Here is a 20,172-nt window from a genome sequence, read left to right as displayed (position 1 = left end):
GCACCGGATCATGCCAAATGAGCCTCACCCCCTCCGTAGATACACACCCAAAACCCAACTGTTGGTGAGAAATGTCTCGTGTTGTCTCTAGGCACGGTGGCTTGAATGGTGAACGCAACACTCATAAACGAAAACACACGTAAACGTGATTACTGGCCCAGGCTGTCTGCCTGGGCCTGGAACGTGGAATATGTTCGGTTTGCTTGCTTCTGTATGCGGACTGGCGGACCTTATCGGACGATGCAGGTCACTACCGCCCAATGAGACGGAGGATCAGACCGACTCGCTAATGTTTGTCACCGCGTTCGAGCTTTTCGACGGAACGGAATGTACGACTGACTCGATGATTGTTCAACCCCAGACCGGATTGGTAACGCATACGGTGATGCATAACGCATCTCATACACCGTACACCCGAAACGCACAAATTCCTATTGCATTAGAGACATTAAGAGGCAACCGAGTTCATTCTTCGGATCACACTGGAGAACCTGTGTGTCTCTGTGAGTGTGTGACCAAAATTAAATGGCAAAACTCGTGCCAAAGTTCGGCCGGATGTCTCCGTGCAGGACGGTGTTGATCTCGCAACGAGCACGAACCCGCCGCTAATGTGCCACAGTTGGTACTGTGCCAGGTGCACCAGATCCGAGAGAAGGTGTTTCAGGGTGATTGCAGCTGTGGCGTGAACCTGCCTGCATCCTGTGAACGACATGGAGCAGAAACAAAAAGCACCAAAGCATGCAAGCATCGGCGGGAAAGGAGGTTTTCGGTAAATTAAATATATTTTGCACGAAATTACCGATGCGCCACCCTTCTCCGTCAGTCGGCAACCAAAGACAGAGCAAAGGTTAAATATTAAATGACAGCGAGAACGAATGAGAGGAAAAGATCGTCGAGGGATGATGGTTCGATGTTTGGCGTCGCATGTTCTGCAGATGGCTCTCGATGTGTTGGCCATCTCCCGGGCAGAACGCACCTTATCGTCATCGACTGCATTCACATCGCATGCTTGTGGGAAGTGCGTCTGCGACTGCAAGGACCAACAGCCCGCAGCAGGGAAGTGATTCGTGCGCGATTCGTTAGCAGGCGTTGCATTTCGGTCGGTTTAGTTTGTTTCTCTGGAGCGTTTGGGAGAGAGCGTTGAGAAATGGCCGATCCGAAAACAACAACTGACCTGCAGTTTGCACACTGTATGGATGTTTGTGTGAACCGTCACTGTCGACCGTGCGTCATCGCCATGGGAAAACGAATCGCCTGTGTCCTGTGGTAAGGTGCGTGCAGTGTCCGTGGGCCATGTGCGGCGAGAACGTGTCACAGGAATGGAATTCTTCTTCTAATTTACATTTATAATCTACTCTCGATGTTTGCATAGACCCTCTTTCCTCTAGGCCTTGCAGGGCTTACGGAGCCAACGCATCAGTTTTCCCATTTTACAACAACCCTTCGAGCACAAGTGCAATCTCGCTGCACTCGGTGCACCACATTTCGGGTAACGCATGCACACACTAGCGGACAAGAATGAGACGAGAGATGAAGAGAAAGAAAAGGGAGGGGCAGAAAATTTACAACTTGGTCAGTTTTGGTTTTGTTAAATACAGTTTGTCGTTGCGTTGCGGCGTAATGATGGTAGACGACGATGATGATGATGGTAGTATTGCTGATACGAAATGAATTTCCAACCCCAGCCGGAAAGCAAGTAGGATGGAGTCTTGGTATGTTTTGGAAAGTTTCATATTTCATTTTGGTAAATAGGCCGACCCGGTAGGGTGGGTCCCAGGGAGGGTGGATTAATCAAGGGAAGTAACGGGTAATGAAAGTGCGTCAGCCTTTGGGGGCATGACGCAGTACAACAAGAAGGAGGAATCATCACCCATCACCGCCGGTGCAGGATCCGTCCACGTGATGGAGGTGCCTTATTTATGGCAAAACCACAGCATAACATAGCAGAATGCGCAGACAGGACAGTAGTATTACGGGAAAATTTCCCATTTGGTTTGGCCACCACACCACAACACTACCCCGTTTTTTGGGTAGAAACTGTGTAGGGTGCAAGTTTCAACAAACATAAACACATGCACGTGCTGCATTGGCTCAAATGTGTTAGTACTAAGCGGTAAGAGCAATCCGTTGCAACCGAAAGGAAATACCTGACAGGCTGGCTCTCCGTCCAACAGAAGAAGGCAAGCGTTCTAGTGAAAATTTACGTTCAAACAAACCGAGAGTGATTGCACTAATGGCTGTGAGATCTGACCGAAGAGCTCTCGTTTGATTGTTGTTTAATTTATTCCAATGATGCACACACATCGCCCGAAACGTTGGATGTTCCGGACGCGGTATGCATTGGTAATCGGAGCTCATAACAGCAGCTAATCAGGTTTGGCTTTTCATAACCATCCTCCCGACACACTCTGTTCTCCAACGAGCGCTTTGGCACTGTGTCTTTGATGCGCTTGTTATCAAGTGTTACCTTCGCCTGTATGATGCTCTCTGTTGTTGTTTCGGTAATCGGTCCAACACCGGATGGAGGCGCCAGGTGACTAACGATGTACACATTACGCCATCGATCGTCTCCCGCTGCAAGCCTGCATTCCTGGCATCCGCGCACGCATATTGTTGCAACAAATGGGCCGGCAAATGGTCGACTTGGGGCGAATGGTCAGCTTCGCCAAACGAGCTCACCTGCTGCAACTGGGTCCATAGGTGATGAATGGATGTAACTATTTGTAGAAATTGTACACCTATACTCGGGGTACACGAGCAGGACACCCGTCTGGAAGTCGAGTCCTGTCTGATTCGTGTCTGTGCGACAATAATAGGCGCACTGACTGCGATAGTGGTAACGGTGTGATTTACGGTAGTGCGGCGTGCAGTACAGCTTTCTGTCACCCACGAGGTGTGATGATTGTCGTTGAAGATGTACTTCCCAACGGTGGACGATACGTGTAAAACAAATATCATCCGCTCATTGTGATACGAACGCTATGCTCGTGCGTTCTTCTGACAGTTGTGACACTGAATATTGGGACAACTTTGGACAAATATTCACATAATTACTAGGAACAGCAGCAAACTTGTACAGTGCATGAACAGATGTGCAAATACCAAAACCGGGACAGGTTGGGACCGGGTTCCGGGTGGTGTTTACAGTAAGTCGCAAGTGGTGGTCGTGCAGATTATGATGGAGATGTAGTTGAAATAATTATCACACCCACAGCTTTATACTCGGATTCGCTGCGAGGAAAGCGAAGCAAACATTTACCCTCCGTGCGAGTGTGCATTAAGTTGTATATTATTGTAACATTGTGGAGGATACGGTATGTTGAGATTGTCAGAAGTATGTGTTAAAATGATTAGCACTTTGTAGCATGGAAAGGAGTGTTACATTGTGACGTAAGTTTGCTACTAAGCGAAGGAGGACACTGCCCTAGCACAAGCGTGTAACTTCCATTGTAAGTGAAATAATTTACTATTTTATAAGCAGATATTGCAGTAAGATAAGATATTACAGATCTTGAAGTTTCGAATCACAAAAAAAGATTGATTTACCGAGTATCCCGAAAGGATCGAAAAGGCTTAAGAAAGAATATTAATTGAGTTTTCTCGTGCGGCGAAATGTTCCACCTTCTCAAACTTGTAGCTGGCAATCATCTAGCGAACGTAGTAACAAAAGTGAAAATAGGGGAATTTCTAGCGAGCCTACAGCAAACACTTCCAAACTGACAGTTGACTGATGGCAGAACGAACCAAGCGACAAAACATAGATTCAAGATGGAGAAAAAGGATTTATTTCCTATCGGTGGCGCCTATCGTTTGCGTGCCGAACGTCTGTATTTCGCTGCGTACCGAATCGATGAGGTGAGGAAGAAATGTTTCCGGGTCGGTAATATTCCCAGCAAATGGGAATGGAAAATCATTTTTCATACGGCAAACAATGCCCACATCGACATTGGGTCGTCAGGAAGGTTCGCTCACCATACTCGGCATACAACCCTGGGGTGGGGTTGTTGCATAGGTTGATGGTGTCCGTTGATCGTTATCCTATTTTTCCTACCGTGTTTCCCTTAAACGATTCCTAGAGTTCTATTAGAAGCTTCCGCTAAGGGTAGCTCGCCCGGACGGCGAAAGTGTAAGTGTAAAGGAAATTTTCGAAATAAATTGTTGATTATGACACTTTTACAAGTGCAGCGATAAATATTAATATGCATCATCATGAGGACATCGAAAACATGGCCGATGGAGCCTAGGGATGAAAAATGGAAAGCAAACGCTTCGTACTCATTGTGCATGTCTACAATATCCTTAATGATGGCACTGATGATCGGCTGATGATACTGATGATGAGTTGTTGATTGGAAGACGCCTACTGCTGGCTACTGATGAATAATGACAGTGCGCTGTGTGTAGCAAAGGAGGACAGAAACATCGCTTGTTTGCTGGTTTGGGGGATTGGAGTGTGTCGTGTGTGTGTGTGTGTGTGTGTGTGTGTGTGTGTGTGTGTGTGTGTGTGTGTGTGTGTGTGTGTGTGTGTACTCTGTTTGCAAAGAAGCTTATTTCATTCATCTGGATTGACGCGACTGACGACGAGGCGTTTATTTTTGCCATGACGAACCGTTCAGAGACGGGTAGTCCAGTCACATTTTATTATGGATCATCCTTGCACCAGGAATCAATAATCAAGAGTCCAGTCTTTGCTTTCCTCCTTGCCTTATTACACCCATTTACTGCCAATATCCTTTTTCTCGCTTGCAAAACTTTAAGGGACGCAATGCATCGGGCGGCCGCAGAGCACGAAGAGCATTATTAATGTCCTTTTGAGTCACGACGACGATGCATCAGCTCCCTCTCTCTCTCTCTCTCTCTCTCTCTCTCTCTCTCTCTCTCTCTCTCTCTCTCTCTCTTGTGGGCTAGTCTTTGGCGAGTGTGACTGGCAGAAGAAAGGCATAGTGTTGGCGTGATTGAAGAAGAACAAGGATTACCTCCTAGTGCGACATCCATACATTACGCATCGTCCAAAGGCTATATCCATTACGAAATGGGACACACTGCTGCTGGTGGTAACATGCACTATTTCTAACGAAACACTTTTCGCTCTCGCGTTTCCACCCTCAAGCGTGTTCCCATGGCATGGAGAGGTTAATTTTATGTTTTGTTCCTAGCCCCTGTGCCCCCTTAAGTGTACGCACCGACCCCGCAGCCGGGTCTCGACCGTTGTCTTGTCGTTGTACTTTCGGGACAATGCAGGCGACACACAATACACCGAAAACATCGTGAAGTACGTCCTCGACGTCGGACGGCGACACATCGACGATGGACGTACTTCTCTACGCCGATATACCGTCAACAATGGTCGGCATGGTCGTGAATAATGTATTATGCTGGATTATGCTCAACCGGGGGAGCCTATAACATTGGAATGACGAAACCCGATTGTTTGGGTGATTATTCAACATTGGTTGGTCGGTCGCTGCCGTGTTGTGGGCAGAGATAGAAAGAGAGAGAGAGCGAGCGAGCGTATGCTACCGGAGTTGTGCGTCCTCGCTTCGATAGTCTGTGGACATTTGCCGTTCTTACGAAACATTCCAACCAGAAAAGAGCTTTTCGGTGCAGAAGCGAACTGCATGCAGCAGTGATCTGTGGGTTTTGTTGAGTTTTGCCCAGCGTCCAAATTCTCTGCATCGCCGCGCGTTTATCATCAAGGGCCCAAAGAAAGATGGAAAATTAGTTTATTTCTTGCTTGCGTGCGTTTGGCCCGCACCAAATCATGCATTATTCATAGCATGCAATCGATGAAGATGATGATGAGGATGATCATCAGGATGGCGATGCCCTTTGTTTGGGCGATTGCGAGTCGAGAAAGTGAGGCATAGACATGTACAAGACTTTTGAATTAACCAATTCATCAATCGATTCTAATCAATATCGAAGTGCATGATGAAGCCCCTCTCCCGCTCTCTCTCTCTCTCTCTCTCTCTCTCTCTCTCTCTCTCTCTCTCTCTCTCTCTCTCTCTCTCTCTCTCTCTCCCTTCTGCTACGGATGTTTTTTGGGGGTTATCCAATTTGGAAACATTCTCTACTTTGAGTTAAGTTGCATGAGTTTCGTTTTTTCTAGGCAGGATTAGCCTGCAAAAGCTTCATTAATATACGTTTTTGTGCTGTGGCGTGCCTTGAGCGTGATCAAACCAGCAAGGTGTCAAAAAAGGTAATGTATTTTTGTTGTTGTTGTCTTAACGCGAATAGTAATTAAACGCACCAGCACAATAAGGCATTAAACTGTGGTTAATCAGTGCGAGGCGTAGCTTTTCACTCCGACTCGAGCGTTGCCAGCGATCATTTCTGTACGAGGCATTCGTTAATAAATTATTATCACACTTCAGGCAAACTCTTGTTCGGGGAGCATCCCAGCGTTTCCCAGGGTGCGTATCGAGATTGTTGCGATTTATGTTTATGATTACTGTTGCTGCTGGGTGGCTGCATCTCACTTCTACCAGCTTTACCAGTCTCGCTGCTGCTGGGTGGTTGCAAATAATAAAGCATTTAAAACGCAATGAAATTTAAATGATTCCACGCTGCCCAGCAATACGAATCGCAGAGTGGGGTTGGGCCAAAATAAAAATGCGGTTGAACCGGTAAACAACAACAACAAAAAAACAGATAGTCTGATAAATCTACCTGCTGGCAACTATGAGTACACAACATGTCCTTAACCATGTCGAAACCGAGGTGAGTGGGTGACAAAAAGAGATTATTCGGTTTCACGAATCACTACCATTGCGATTCACCAGTCAGTCGGCCGGCAGACAATGTGCTGCCTGCTGGCAAAAGAGGGATATTTGTAATTAATTGAAATTGAGGCACCATAAAACGAGCCACCCGGCTCTCCGGGTCCGTTCGAGTGGGTGGAAGCGGGAATAAAATTATCATAACTCAAAAATTCAAACAAAACACACACAAAATACAGAAGCAGAATCTCCAATCTGCATTCATGCCGCGGAAAAAATGCACACAAAAATCATTATCCTTAACCGCATTTCAATACAACGTCCAGGGGACACGTTTCGGTTGGCTCGGGAAAGTACAGCAGGTGGGTTCGGGTCTGGGTAGAATTTTTCGGCAAGAATGGGACAATGATTTTTCCCATCCCCCTTCCTCGCTTCCACTATCAACCGTCACGATCAACATTTTTTTTTCCATTTTGCAACACCGATGAACAGAGTAAGTTTGGTTCCTTTAGGGTCGAAATTTTTCTGCTTCGCAATTGCGCAATTGGCCAATTGTTGGCTGGTTGATTTTCGTGTGACACAAGGTATGCCTGTGGGTGTAAAAAAACCGACAGCGTAGGTGGAAGTGGGAAAAGGTGAGGATTATTATTTACTTTTATTGTGCTTTGCATTATCTTTTCACGCCCGATTGTTCCCAACGTGGACGAAGATTTTCTGATTTAAATGAGCATTTTTTGTCATAATATTAATTTGTCACCGGACGTTCAGATTTTCCCAGGACACGCTGTTAACAATTTGTTTTTATAGATAAATTTCTAGAAGGTTGTAAAAAGCAGTCCATGAATATAATTCTAGCAAAGATTAATTTTAATACATAGTTTAACACAAACATCCAGCTTAAAGTAGAGTATTCGATGGAATATAATTTAATATTTCATGAGCTTTTTATTCGTCTCTTCTTTTTTCACCGTTTCAAGCTTGCAGTACAGCGAACTCGGATAGGGACCTGAGTGTGCGATTATACATTCGGTTGTTTGCAGTTCATTACCGAAACCTCAATAAGCTGGCGACACTGATTGTGGCGTTATCATTTATTATTATTTTTCGCCTCTACCCCAACCAGCTTGCGCGTCCATTTTTAAATTATAATTTAAGCCTCTGTAAAATGCAGAACGTTCTTTTAGCTTCACAACGTACAATGATAAATAGGAAACATGCAACATTGTATCTAATGAAGGAGATGCATTTATGAAAGCTCATTTATTTCTGAACAATGGAATTACTTCCGCAATGTTGCAATCAGGTTGCGATAAGCAAGTGTTGCTAAGAGACAAAACAATCAAAAGTTAAAGCACTATTGCGGGTTTACGGCAATGAAAATCATAAAGAAAATTCGCACAGTAAGTTTGATGCGCACTTGTAAATACTTTCGAAGCTCCAGCATTCCGAAGAAATTGATTTAAATGTAAAGATTTTCAATTTCCAACCGGTTTGCAATTCTCGTGCTCTCGGCAGCAACTTGGATTTGGCAAAAGCGATTTAATTTGCACTCAATTGCACGCCCGCCAAAGTAAACGAAACCAACGACAGGGAAAAACTTTCCCTGAAATCGAAAATTGTTTATTCAAGGGCTGCCGAACTAGAAGTTTTCGTTCGGGGCGGTGGACCTGTTTCTTGCCCCCGTGAATAGAATCGAGTAAGCAAAGAAGTCTTATCGAGCTGAAAATGAGCCCCGCTTATTTCGCTCGCAGTTTGTTTTGCTGTCCGTTTGAGTTGGATCGCTTCTTAGGCTTCCACTTCACCTTCTGTAGATCGAATCGGTTCGCAATGGGCTGAACAGTATTATAGAAATAGAACGAAAAAGCAACCAAACGCTCGCAAAGACTAGTGAGATGACCACCGAATGCAAAGATGACTGGCTGATAGTTTTTTTTTTCTATTTACACTCCACCACCCGCCGGAAGTGGCCAGGAAATTCACACTATGATTAAAAAGCATTTTCCCATTTGGACCACACAAATGTGCCGAGTTTTCTTTTCCTTTTTGTTTCTGCACACGCAAGTGAGGGTGTGGTATTTTCTGTGCACGTTGAAAAGAAATCGAGGCGAAAAAAATATCCACAAACACATCTGTTTGTTTTCCACCGGCCGCACACAGCAACAATACTCCCCCATTTTCTTCCCTCGCTGGTATTAATGGTACCGCCGTTGCGACCACCAACTTGGTCTCAACGCTGCACTTGGGCCGGAAGAAAAAGTTGGTCGTTAGAACGGATGAATTATGGTACGATGATAGACGAATTTGTTCCCATCCCTGATCACACACACACACTCATCTAATCGCCCCGGAGGCACTAGCCATTACCATTGGCCGTCAATGTGCGATTGATTTTTTTCCGCCCATACCAACTACAGCGAAATAAAACTTCATCGAACAACCCACAGCACAGAAGGAGGAATAGTAAAACATCGGCTGCAGGGAGACTTAAAAAAAAAGGAAAAATCAGTGGCGGTTCTTCCCGGGCTTCGCGTTGAACTAGAGCACGATAACAAATGGAGTTTATTGACCATTTTTATCGAACACCGGTAGGAATGCGTCTTCCCAATTCCGCTGTCACGAACGGGCCCCGGGATGGAAAAGGCAATATTTTTTTCCACTGCACCATCGATGAAAATAAATAAAAATTATCCCTGCTGGTGTCACGGAAGTGGTCAATTCCTACTCTTATTTTTTTTTCTTGTCCGGTTAAAAAGCAACAATCTAGCGAGTAGAAAAGCACGCTCACGAAGATTGTGTTTTCCTAGGGGTGGAGCACGAGGGCGCTTAGCAAATCTCTACATTATTGGAGCTTGGTAGCTGGTTTCTTTTTTGCTTTGCCAGATTTGTTGTTTTTCTTTCGCCATAACGAAGAATCATCATTATGCTGATACGTGACTACGGCACTGTTGGTGGCGATTATCGAGCGATTGCGTGCCTTCCATCTGGCATCTGCTGGTTATGAGAGGTGAGGATTAGAAGATTTCTCGAATCACTCAATCGCATCGAAGCTGCTTGCCAACTTAAGTTATGCTCAATTGATGGTTATTAGGAAATATTGGAAGAAGTAAAAATGTCAACAAACGCAGACCATTAATTGTTTAGAATTTTGTATCTCCACTGTTCAACTTCAACATCCAACGAGTTTAATCGATTGAAACAGTTCAATAATAGTCGCACAATCACCATTGTATAATGCGGTTAAGAATCGAACAAATATTTGAAGTATTTTCAAACCTTGATCAAAACCACTGACGCCACATCACTGTGGCGAAGCAACTATTAAGCGGCTCTCATTACGAGTTCGATAAAGTGACCGAATTCGATTCTGGTTTGTTATTTTAGAACCACTTCTAAATCACCCAGCACTCCCCATCACACCCTCGTTCTTTGTCGTCAACACAGGTAAAAGGTGTTACCGGGGACGGGAAGCGTTTTGAGGCCTTTCGGCCGGAAGTACGCTTAGCTAAGCGAACCCACGCCAATGCCTTCCGAATAACGGAGCGGCGGTACGATAATAGTTGAAACCGATATATGCAAATTCCGTGTTTTCCCTTTGTCTAGCACACGAATCTCGGACCTCGCCTTGCATCCGGTCGCCCCTGCAGTGGTGTCCACGTGCTTGGCTAACGAGACGCGGCCACCGTGTTCGTGATGTGGTGTGTTATCGTTATCGCCAATTGACTACGAGGTGCCACGCCAACAAGTCCCACGCCCCAACATATACAAACACACACACACACACACTGGCCGGCAGGAATCATCTCATTAAATCAAATGAAATGCACCACGCTTAAACTGCAGTAGCACCGGTAAAGGGGCAATTGGGCGCGTTAGCGCACCGTTTGAAATTTATTTCCAGCCCATTCTCCCGTTTCTTCTTCCGCTTTTCCAGCCCTTCGCTTGGATTTCCCTCGACTGGAAACGGAAACGCGGCGTATGGAAATCGAATTTTTGGCCGTCAACATCAAACGCCCTCTCGGTGCAATGAATTCCGCGTGGACGAATTAGGAGGGCGAAATGGACCCAAAAAAATAAAAACCATGCCAGGAAAAACACCACATCTAAAATACTGAAAATTTGTTTTGCGGGTCAATTTTGGGGAAAAATGCTCGCATTTGAATAGTGGTCTGTAATTCTATTCTACACTCACGCTGAATGCGCTAAATGAGTGTTTTAAATGACTCTCGAAAATGTGAAACTCTCCCATTAAGCGCGTTTGAATGAAGGCCTTTAATGGTACAGAATAAATCTGCAGTTATTTGAAAGCTTAATAGAATTACGAGACTGTAAATAAGGGTCTTAAGCTGGGGCGCCACGCTAGAAAGACTCGTGAATAGATGGATATACCTTCTGTACGAGCACATTTGTTTTCTTTATTCGGTAGAATATTCAGCAGTACATTCCAAGTTGCTCCAAAATGATTGAAGTGTCATCAATATTCATTACATTCGATTAAGGTAGCTCCAAGCCTTCTCTTGCAGCGTGCATTCAAGAACAGACGTTACACGATCCAAACTAGCATTAACCCTGCTGTTTCATTTGAACTTCGATAACCCGAAACTATCCGCCAGCGAGCCAAGTTAGTGCTTTGTACAAAATTTACAATTTTGGAGGTGTACTTCCGACGGCAAGCGGCCGTGTTCAGGCCGAGTGTCGGAAGCTACTTTGAACAATTTTTGGAACAATACAGCAGCCAAATGTGACTTCTTCCCGACTGTAAACTAAACCCGGAAAGTTAGCTCGCTTTGTAAGTAGGAGGGTGGTGTTTTTCCAATTTTCTAACTGTCAGTCCGTGTACAGGACGTGAACGCTAAACTTTGTGCCGAACTTTTGCCATTTTACGTCTTTCAAGAACGCCGAGCGTCATCGCATCGCACAGTAGCGGAAGGCAAATTCAAGCTCCCGCACAGGTTTGCCGGCGCTGTGGGACAAGCCCCAAATTCTTTGCCACCAATAAATCTTGACTCGAAATTTTCGTACGAAAGGTTTCGGTTGATCAGCACCGAACTCTCATAACATGACAGGTGAGACACGAAAAATTGGCGCGAAAAATTAAAGTCATTATAAGACGAAAGCAAAAAAGAAGTTTCTGCTTACTTCCGATCGGAGCAATAGCTGGCCAGCCCAGCCAGTGTTCCACCACCAGCCAATATGGCGTTGCATCGGAAGTGCTCCAACACCAACTGAAATGGATGCTTTACATAAATCAATCTCTACTCGCTATTGACGCTTCTCGGCCAGGAGCTAGGGGATTCGAGTTACACAAAGGGTGAGTTGATTTAAAATCTCACCGTACAACAGTACAATCAGTCGACACCCTCCGGAGCACAAAGTCAGGCAGTAATTTTTATGGTCTTTCTTGCCCTTTCGAGACAACAGACCGTGCAGCGGAAGGACGCGTCACTGGTTGGCGTCTCGTTTCGGCGTGCTACCGCTTTTGCATGAAAATCATTTCCATTGAAGTGACTTTCATCGACGCCGAAAAATCTTTCATCAAACACCAGCCTACGCACACACTAAGGAGGGAAAACTTTTCTTCGCCCGACCGTTACAGACGAGTTTGTGAATAAATTTAAATTTTCTTCCTCTCGCTGGGTTATGCGTCTAGTCTCAGGAGGCATTCTTGGGTAGGATCCCCTATGACGTTCTTCGTTTCGAGAGGAGCTTTTGTACGGAAATAGATGCCAGAAGAGGTCCTTTTTGCTTACTTTCAAACGCAATCTATACGTTGTTCACCGGAAAAAAGTGCTGCCTTTCGTAAAGGAAAGCCCGTAGACTGATTTGCAGCACATAAGAGCAAGATTTGCAGCAGCACCCTTTAAAGAATAAAATGAGGCTGTGTTGAGATGAGAAATGTTCTTAGTACGTATGCTCGCTTCTTTGTAAAAGCCCTGTACGATTTTTCGCTGTCATGAACTTGGGCAATTTATTCCTATCGGGAATAGGCAATGAACAAACAAACTTTTTTTGTATTATTGAATCATGTATGCAGAAGACGTGGTAAAAACGACGTAGTTCGAGGTGTAATAAATAAGCTTGAAGCAAAATCTTCTCCATATACAAGTGTTAAATTGAAATGAGCCTATAAAATCCTCGTGAATTATTTCTACACCCATTTTACTGTAAAAGATTTTCGAATTGAAATTTTATTGCTATTTTAAATCCCTTTCGACGCACCCTAATTGCAGGAAGGAGATCTATACGTGGATTTTTTTTGCAATATCAATAAAATAATTTCCATCAACACTGGTTCGCTCTCTTGCATTCAATCGATTGATTGTTTTAAACTGTCTCGATAAAATTAGAATAACGATTATTCTGTTCATCCCTGGTACAGAGTGAGTCCGGTGCGTTGCATGGCAGAGTACTGCAACGAATGCATTTCCCATTCGCATCGAACTGCAGCTGCAGTTGACCGAAAAACACCATATGGCTATCGGGGACTGGCGTGCTGAAACCCGATCAACACTGCAACACCCAATCTGCCACAACGGAGAGCACTGCTTCTGTCTTGTGTTTGATTGCACTTAAAACAGGGCCCACGAACGATGCAAGTGGACAAGTGTTTATTATTTAGTTTACGATAATCGTTCCTATTCTGCCAGCATGGCCGTTACGTTGGACCTAAAACGTTACTTCGCGACTGCGGGATGCATTTTGGGATGCATTTTGCGGTGATGGTGCACTACGCTGTTGAGCCGTGATGCTAGGCAATAAATCGAAATGCAGGGGGATGGTCCACAGCTGAGATGACTCGTCAGCAGCTAGAATGCAGTTCTCTGTGTTTGCTACGAAGCGCAAGCCAAAAAAAAAAGGGACAGGAAATTCCTCTGTTGCTTCAAATGGTTATTGTTATTTGTTTGCAGATTTCATCGCTTTGCAAAATGCATCTGAAAATAGGCTGATGCATCCGAATGCATCGCTTGCAGGCTGCAGTAATCCAATTTTTCAACAGATATAAATTGGAGCAAGCTCAATGTTCTGTAAATCCATAAAATTTCCATATCAACATCAACAAACTGTTGCTTTCTTGCGAATATACATTGACCTGTTTTGAGAAATGGTAATTGCAATAGTTCTTAAAATCACATCTGAATGAATTTCCACGGAAAAAAAATCTTGAGGCATTCAAGATGCAGTTGTTCAACTGGTTTTTCATAAAATTCTTCCGTGGTTATCAGTTTGTCATTTCAAAATTCAAAATCGTTCTAGCAATGCTTTCGTTCCCAATTTTAACTAATATAGGGACTGTCAACGATTCCATTCCATCCTCCCCTTCCGAACACACACTCACGGGATTAGTGCTGCACAGGAACAGCTTTGGAGTACGATTTTGCGCTAGTCAGAGAGAAAATCTCATCAAAACGTTAACACGATTTCTTCCCTTCCATACCCTTCATTCCCAACATCCTAAATTAATGTTAAATCATCATGAAAACTGTCATCGAATGGCTTCCGAGCGGGTTGCCTTGGACCTCCCTCAAAGCCAATCAATTCCAAAGGCCAGTAATCCTACCACCGTTCGGCAACGAGCGCTCGGCGTATGACAGGTTTGGACAATAGGTTAGACAAAAATCTCCAGATAATCCACTCAAAACCGAAACATATCAGCATCATCCCTATGTTCTCGACGCTGCTTATTTCTGTTTCACCGAGCACTGATATTGCGCAAGTGTGTATGTGTGTATATTAGAGAAAAAGCGTACCAAAGGGCTGTATAAATACTTCTCTAACCACGTAATGGTAGCGTCGGAAAAATTGATCCTCAGAAATCGTATTTTAATTAATGTACTGCTCTGTTGCCTGCTGTGGGGGCTGTGTGTTTCTTCGTAATGGCTATTGCTCCTCAGCACCGAGCTCCCCAAGTCAGATTAAGTGTACGTTCTAACATAAAATATTGTCTAGCATAAGGCCAGCCGCGCTAGCTGTATTTACAGCTGGATTATTGGGAAGCAGGAATACATTAAAGTTCGTATGGGGAGAACCATGTGGTCGCTTTCGTCGCGGTGTCAGTTATGGTAAACAAGCGAAACCAATTCATCCACTTGAGTGTGGAGAACGTCAAAGAATGGCTAACCCAATCGCTGCTTTCTGAGCAAATGTTTATTTCGTTGGAAAAAATTAAAATGTGTTACATATTGCAATGAGAAATTTATATTTTAAAAACATAGAAAACTGAAATAAAAAAAAGACACATAAAAGCAGTTTGAAGATTATATTTTCTGATTTCCTTGGTGGGGAATAGAATGCATTCCAATCGCACTAGTCATCGAATCGTGAAACAATCTAGGCCCTCTTATTCGTCACGATACCCCGGACACAGGGGTACGTGCATGGACACACGATTAATCGTAAATCTACCATGAAGCAGAACCAGGATGTTTCGGTTGATTTTCTCATACCCGTTTCGTCACTCTGACCCGTACATCTTGGCAGCTTTTGCTATCGATTGGAAACGCTCTGTAGCGCGTTTGATGGCCAGGTATGTCCAGGATTAAGGTACACTTCCGGTGATGAGTTCATTAAGAAATTGGAGGCTAATACCCAACGACGGAAATAGTGAATTGAGCCCCAAAAGAAAACATTAGATAGCTAACGGCAAGTGTTTCTAAACTTAATAACATGCACAACGAACCTTGTTGCTGCAGCCAACACTCACTTGATTTGAACCCCACGCGACCAAGAGCACAAAAACGTAACCACAAAATTACATCCTTCTGGTTGGCAAATGACCATTTCACACTACACTCTACCAGTGTAGCAGCTGGTCGAAACAGCTAAAAGCGATACATCAGGATCACCCCGTACTCAGATAACCACCGGAATCGTATTAAAATCAATGAACAAAAATGATTTACTCACAAAACTTCGACTTTCATACCGATTTCGAGGCCAACCGAGGTTTTTTGTACTGCTGAAGCTCTGCGCACACCTGGTTGCTTGGACATGATTCTATTATTGCTGCTAAGGCCCGAAGCGAAGAAGTGTATGCAAAAAAAAAAAAAAATACAACCACGCATCTGGATGATTCAGGTGTAGTGGGGTAGAATGGAAAAAATACCATCGGACAACACAGGACACCGATTCGATTGGATTCGGTCGACCGCCGTTCGGTTCTACAACTCGATTCCCACTGTGTCGAACCATACCACAAGCAACATGAACCAGAGGCTGGAAAACAGCCGTTTGCTCAAAGACCGTATAACCGTACGCAAGCGTCGCAAAGGGCTGTGGTTTTCCATCGAGTTTGTGGTTAAATCTTCATCATCATCATCGTGATCATCATCATTGAATGCGTACCGTGGTGTGGCTCTTCGGAGCAAGACCTGAAAATAGGACTCTTTTTCTAGACAACACACCGTTTGCTTACCCAATGCGTCATTTTTCTCCATCTCACACACTTATTTTCCCTCCCACAAAGACAAAAAAAAGCATACATAGGTTGAATCATCCGGCAAAACAGGACCAAAAAACTCGCCAACGATCAATACATCGTAAAAATGGGAAATGCATTAAAATTCGTACAAAGTGGACGGTGGTTTTGTACGCAAATCCGCTGCACAGTGTGAAACGGTTTGATCAATTCACCCGAGGGATAATTTGCTTTTTCTTTATTAAAATGTGCGGTTTTTTAAGCTCTTTCCGAAATTTAAAACAAAGAAAAAGAAAGCACCGAGCAAATGGACATACACAATCAACGTCTCGAAAGTGCTACAGATCATTCAATTTTATCTTTACAGTAATCGATGACTCTTGAGGGACGTTGTCTGGTACGCTGAGGTTTGGGAACGAGGCAGTATTCTTGCAGCTCGGTATGACTGCAAAAAAAATGCTGTGGAATGCTTCCAGCACTCGCACCGTAAATACAACGATCGGTGACAACAGACTAGCTAGCAAGGGCTGGTGTGTCTCCCGGACTTGGTTGAGTGCTTTTCTGGGTCTAGATCATCAATATTCATTTTCGCAAAGCCTGCCGATGCTAAAACAGAATTTCTCTTCATCATACTGTTAGCATTCGTTAAAAGAAAGCTGACAACACAGCCCCACCACGAGAGTGGATCCCTCGTCCCAGAAACATACAGTACATATTGTCGCTCTAACTCTAACCCAAGAGAGTGTTTGATTTATGAACTCGCACGAACGTTGCCGCCAACATTTACGCCGATTGAATATACGAATATCTATCGTTGTAGTACCGTGTGCACGGAAGTGTGACTAAAGTAGAGGAGAGAGCGAGTGAAAAAAAAGCCCCTCTTGAAAGAGATTCGGTCGAGTTTGGTGATGTATGCTGCCAAAGTAACGCCGGAAGGACTTCCCACAGTCTCTTCGACGGATCTTCCAAGAAAGCGCAGTCATCTGTCGGAATCGCCGCACTACCCTACGGGATTCACACTCGACAGGCAGATTAATGGAAGTGGCATGCAAAACGAGCAGGAAAACATCACAGTCATTCTAATCACTTTAATCGTAAGCCTTGCCCGTTTCGTCCAATACCTTCCCGCAATGGTTCGCTTTGGACAAATTTCGTTCAATCGCCGGGACGCATCTCACGCACCTTCACATGACGGAACTAGGGAGGAAAAAAAATCGTCTCCGATGCAACGATTTACGGGAGAAAAAGGATGACCGATGATAGTTCCATCCATCAATCGTTCTTTTGACGCACGTTTTATTACTTTTAATTTACAAACTGTCATACCATTGGGAAGCTACTTCCCTTTTGGGGCAGAGGTTACAGCTAGCAACGGCACAAAACACAAATGATCCTTGGGTTACATTTCTAATGCCTCGAAAGAAGGGGAAAAACTGCTGAATAATACAAAGATCAGAATCTGAATAGGTCAATAAGTTTGAAGAACAACCTTGAATAGAACAGCATCAATACAGATAAAAATATTGGAAAGGTAAATGAAATATACACCTTTCAGTAAATAATGTAAATGCAAATCAGTTTAACAAATACATTTATGCCAAAAAATTAGGCTTTTCTAATGCAACTATTAATAAACATGCAAAATGCTGCAACTAGACCAACCCGATCTGACTCCAAACGTCCCAGCCGTTGGAAAAAAAAGATCGAAAGTACATTCGACTGTGAGTATCCATCAGGCGGCGGCAGGGGAACCATTTCTCACATACAGCCCATCAAACAGACCATGATAAATGTTCCAATCTGTCTACACCCTCGCACAAAGTGTTTCCTGCGCTCGTTTCTTCCATCAATGAACATGCAGCGGACCGTAAATGTCCTGCTGCATCATCGCGCGTCGAATTTGCCTTAACCCTTGGGGCGGAGGGTGAAAACATACTTTGCCCTACACACCAACTTGGGGTGGGGAAAAATATAAAAACGAACTATTACAACAAGTCCTAGGCAATCGATCGACACACTGCCCAAAACAAAACAAGTAAAAAACCTATCACAAAACAGCAAAATGGAAGGGAAAATAAGCGTCCATTCGTTATGGTTCGTGTATGAACGGAATGCAATTCTCGACGGAAATGATGCCGCTGATGCAAAAAGGATCGAGAGCATCGAACATTGGAAAAAAAAACTGGACAGGTTAAAGCCGGTGTGTGGCCTGCAGCCAAACCTTCACCTCGCTCGATCTAACTCGCACCACTCGCCCATCGGAAGAAACGAAACGAATAAAAAAAGAAGAAAATAACCGCCATTTAGATACGGGCGAAGGTCGAAATCTAGCGGAATGGCGTGAAAGTTAGCACCTGGTGTGGCCATAAGCGGTACAATTATTCAAATTTTTGTACCCACACCGGTACATCCGCCGCACTTCGAATGCATCGTGACTGGGGTGGTCGGATTGTATCGCGAGTCAAAACACATCTAGGAAAAGAGCAATGGTTTAATATTTGTAGTCATTGTGAAGCACTCACATAGCTTCTAAAGACATCTCAAGCTTGAAGTCTCATCTCCTTGAGAGATTACAGAGGTCAGTTGAACTATGTGGGCAGTTAATTTCTACCCCAACGTTGGATCGACTTTTGATATACTACCTCAAAATCCTTTTTTTCTGAAATAAAATTAATAGTCATTGTTGAAGCTCAAGGAATTGTAAAAAAGGATGCAACAAAAGCTTCAATTATATTTTTAATTTTTTTTTTAAATTCAACTCACGAACAATAAAATCTTATTGCGCTCGGTAAAGAGCGGTGGTTAAATTTGCATTAAGAATGTACGTACCTTCGCCATTGGTTGCGGTTTGTAGTTCGAATGCGGATCTGCCGGTGGCTGCACCTAACGATGGCCATATGCTCCGATGATGATGGGCAGCAGCAAGTGCAGGATGTTGCGGCTGCAGCGGATAATGGTGGTGCGATGACAGACCCGAGTATGGGTGGTGGGCAAGCTGGTGTTGCTGTTGGGACGTGTGCGACTGCTGTTGCAGTGCGGACGACGACGACGACGACGAGGACGACGAAGACGACGACGTTGATGAACCAACACCAGGGCCCATTAAACGACCATTAGCAGTAGAGCCCAACATGCCTCTGCAAGGCACACTGAAATCGATATCGAAAGAGAAATACTTCATCAAAACTGGATGTCGGGTAAAGAAAAAACTGTCATTAAAATACAAAATATCTTTTATGGGTACATTAGCTACAATCCATTTGTTAGTTACTAGACATTTACACCACTAAACTCCATCCCGCAATCGTTTAAAGTACGTGTTTGAGTACGACAGTAATACATCTTGAAAGTTATATCGTTACAGCGATGTTGGATAATATATATAACCCTCCCAAAATATTCTCATCCAACAGCCGAGACGCAGACGTAGTGTCCCAGGAGCGTGAGTGCACTTTTTAGCCAACATTTTGTCGACCGTTTCTAACGCTGGGTGCAAATATTTGAAGTTATACTTAAGCTGGCACGGCTGTGCCTTAAGATAGGAACCTGCCGCCGATGGGATTCTTTTCTTGACAAAGAAATTTATGTCTTCGCAAGCAACAAACACAGCTCAGCATCTCAGGAAAAAAGGTGTTGGGAGGCATAAAGTTTTTCTTGCACGCGTGAACGTGAGTTTATCACAAATTTTTCCATTTGCCCACCCCGAGAGCGCGAGTTTCCCGGGTATGAGGCCTAAGAAACACAAGCATACTATTGCCTGTTTAATTCTGGGTTGGACGGCATTTACAGCAGGAAGGGTTAAAAAGTTTCCCGGGTACATGGGTACACAGGCAAAGTAGAAGGAGGTTCATTATGTTTTAGTATGATGAATATTGCATATGATAACGATCATTTAAGAAAATGTATTCAAACACTTTCTCGTCCGACTAGGACATTTTCGGCATGTTCTAGTAGTAGAGCAAGAGCACCTTCAGTCGAATCGTTTTTTCCCCCCCATTTTCTTGCCATCGAAACAAAGGGAACATGACGCTCTGTTTGCCT

At 44.1% G+C, this 20,172-nt stretch overlaps 1 protein-coding gene across 1 annotated transcript in view; it reads right to left on the bottom strand.

Annotated features, from left to right (window-relative positions):
- The window catches only part of LOC126556574 (protein winged eye), a 91,172-nt gene that overhangs the window by 43,484 nt on the left and 27,516 nt on the right, over positions 1–20,172 (bottom strand). The window contains exon 3 of the mRNA XM_050211893.1: positions 18,961–19,280. Coding sequence (XP_050067850.1) covers positions 18,961–19,264 — 304 coding nt within the window. The 5' untranslated portion in view covers positions 19,265–19,280. The remainder of the gene's footprint in view (positions 1–18,960; positions 19,281–20,172) is intronic.

This window comes from Anopheles maculipalpis, chromosome 2RL, assembly GCF_943734695.1.
Source record: "Anopheles maculipalpis chromosome 2RL, idAnoMacuDA_375_x, whole genome shotgun sequence".
NCBI lineage: Eukaryota > Metazoa > Arthropoda > Insecta > Diptera > Culicidae > Anopheles > Anopheles maculipalpis.
This window is presented reverse-complemented; position numbering and strand designations above follow the sequence as displayed.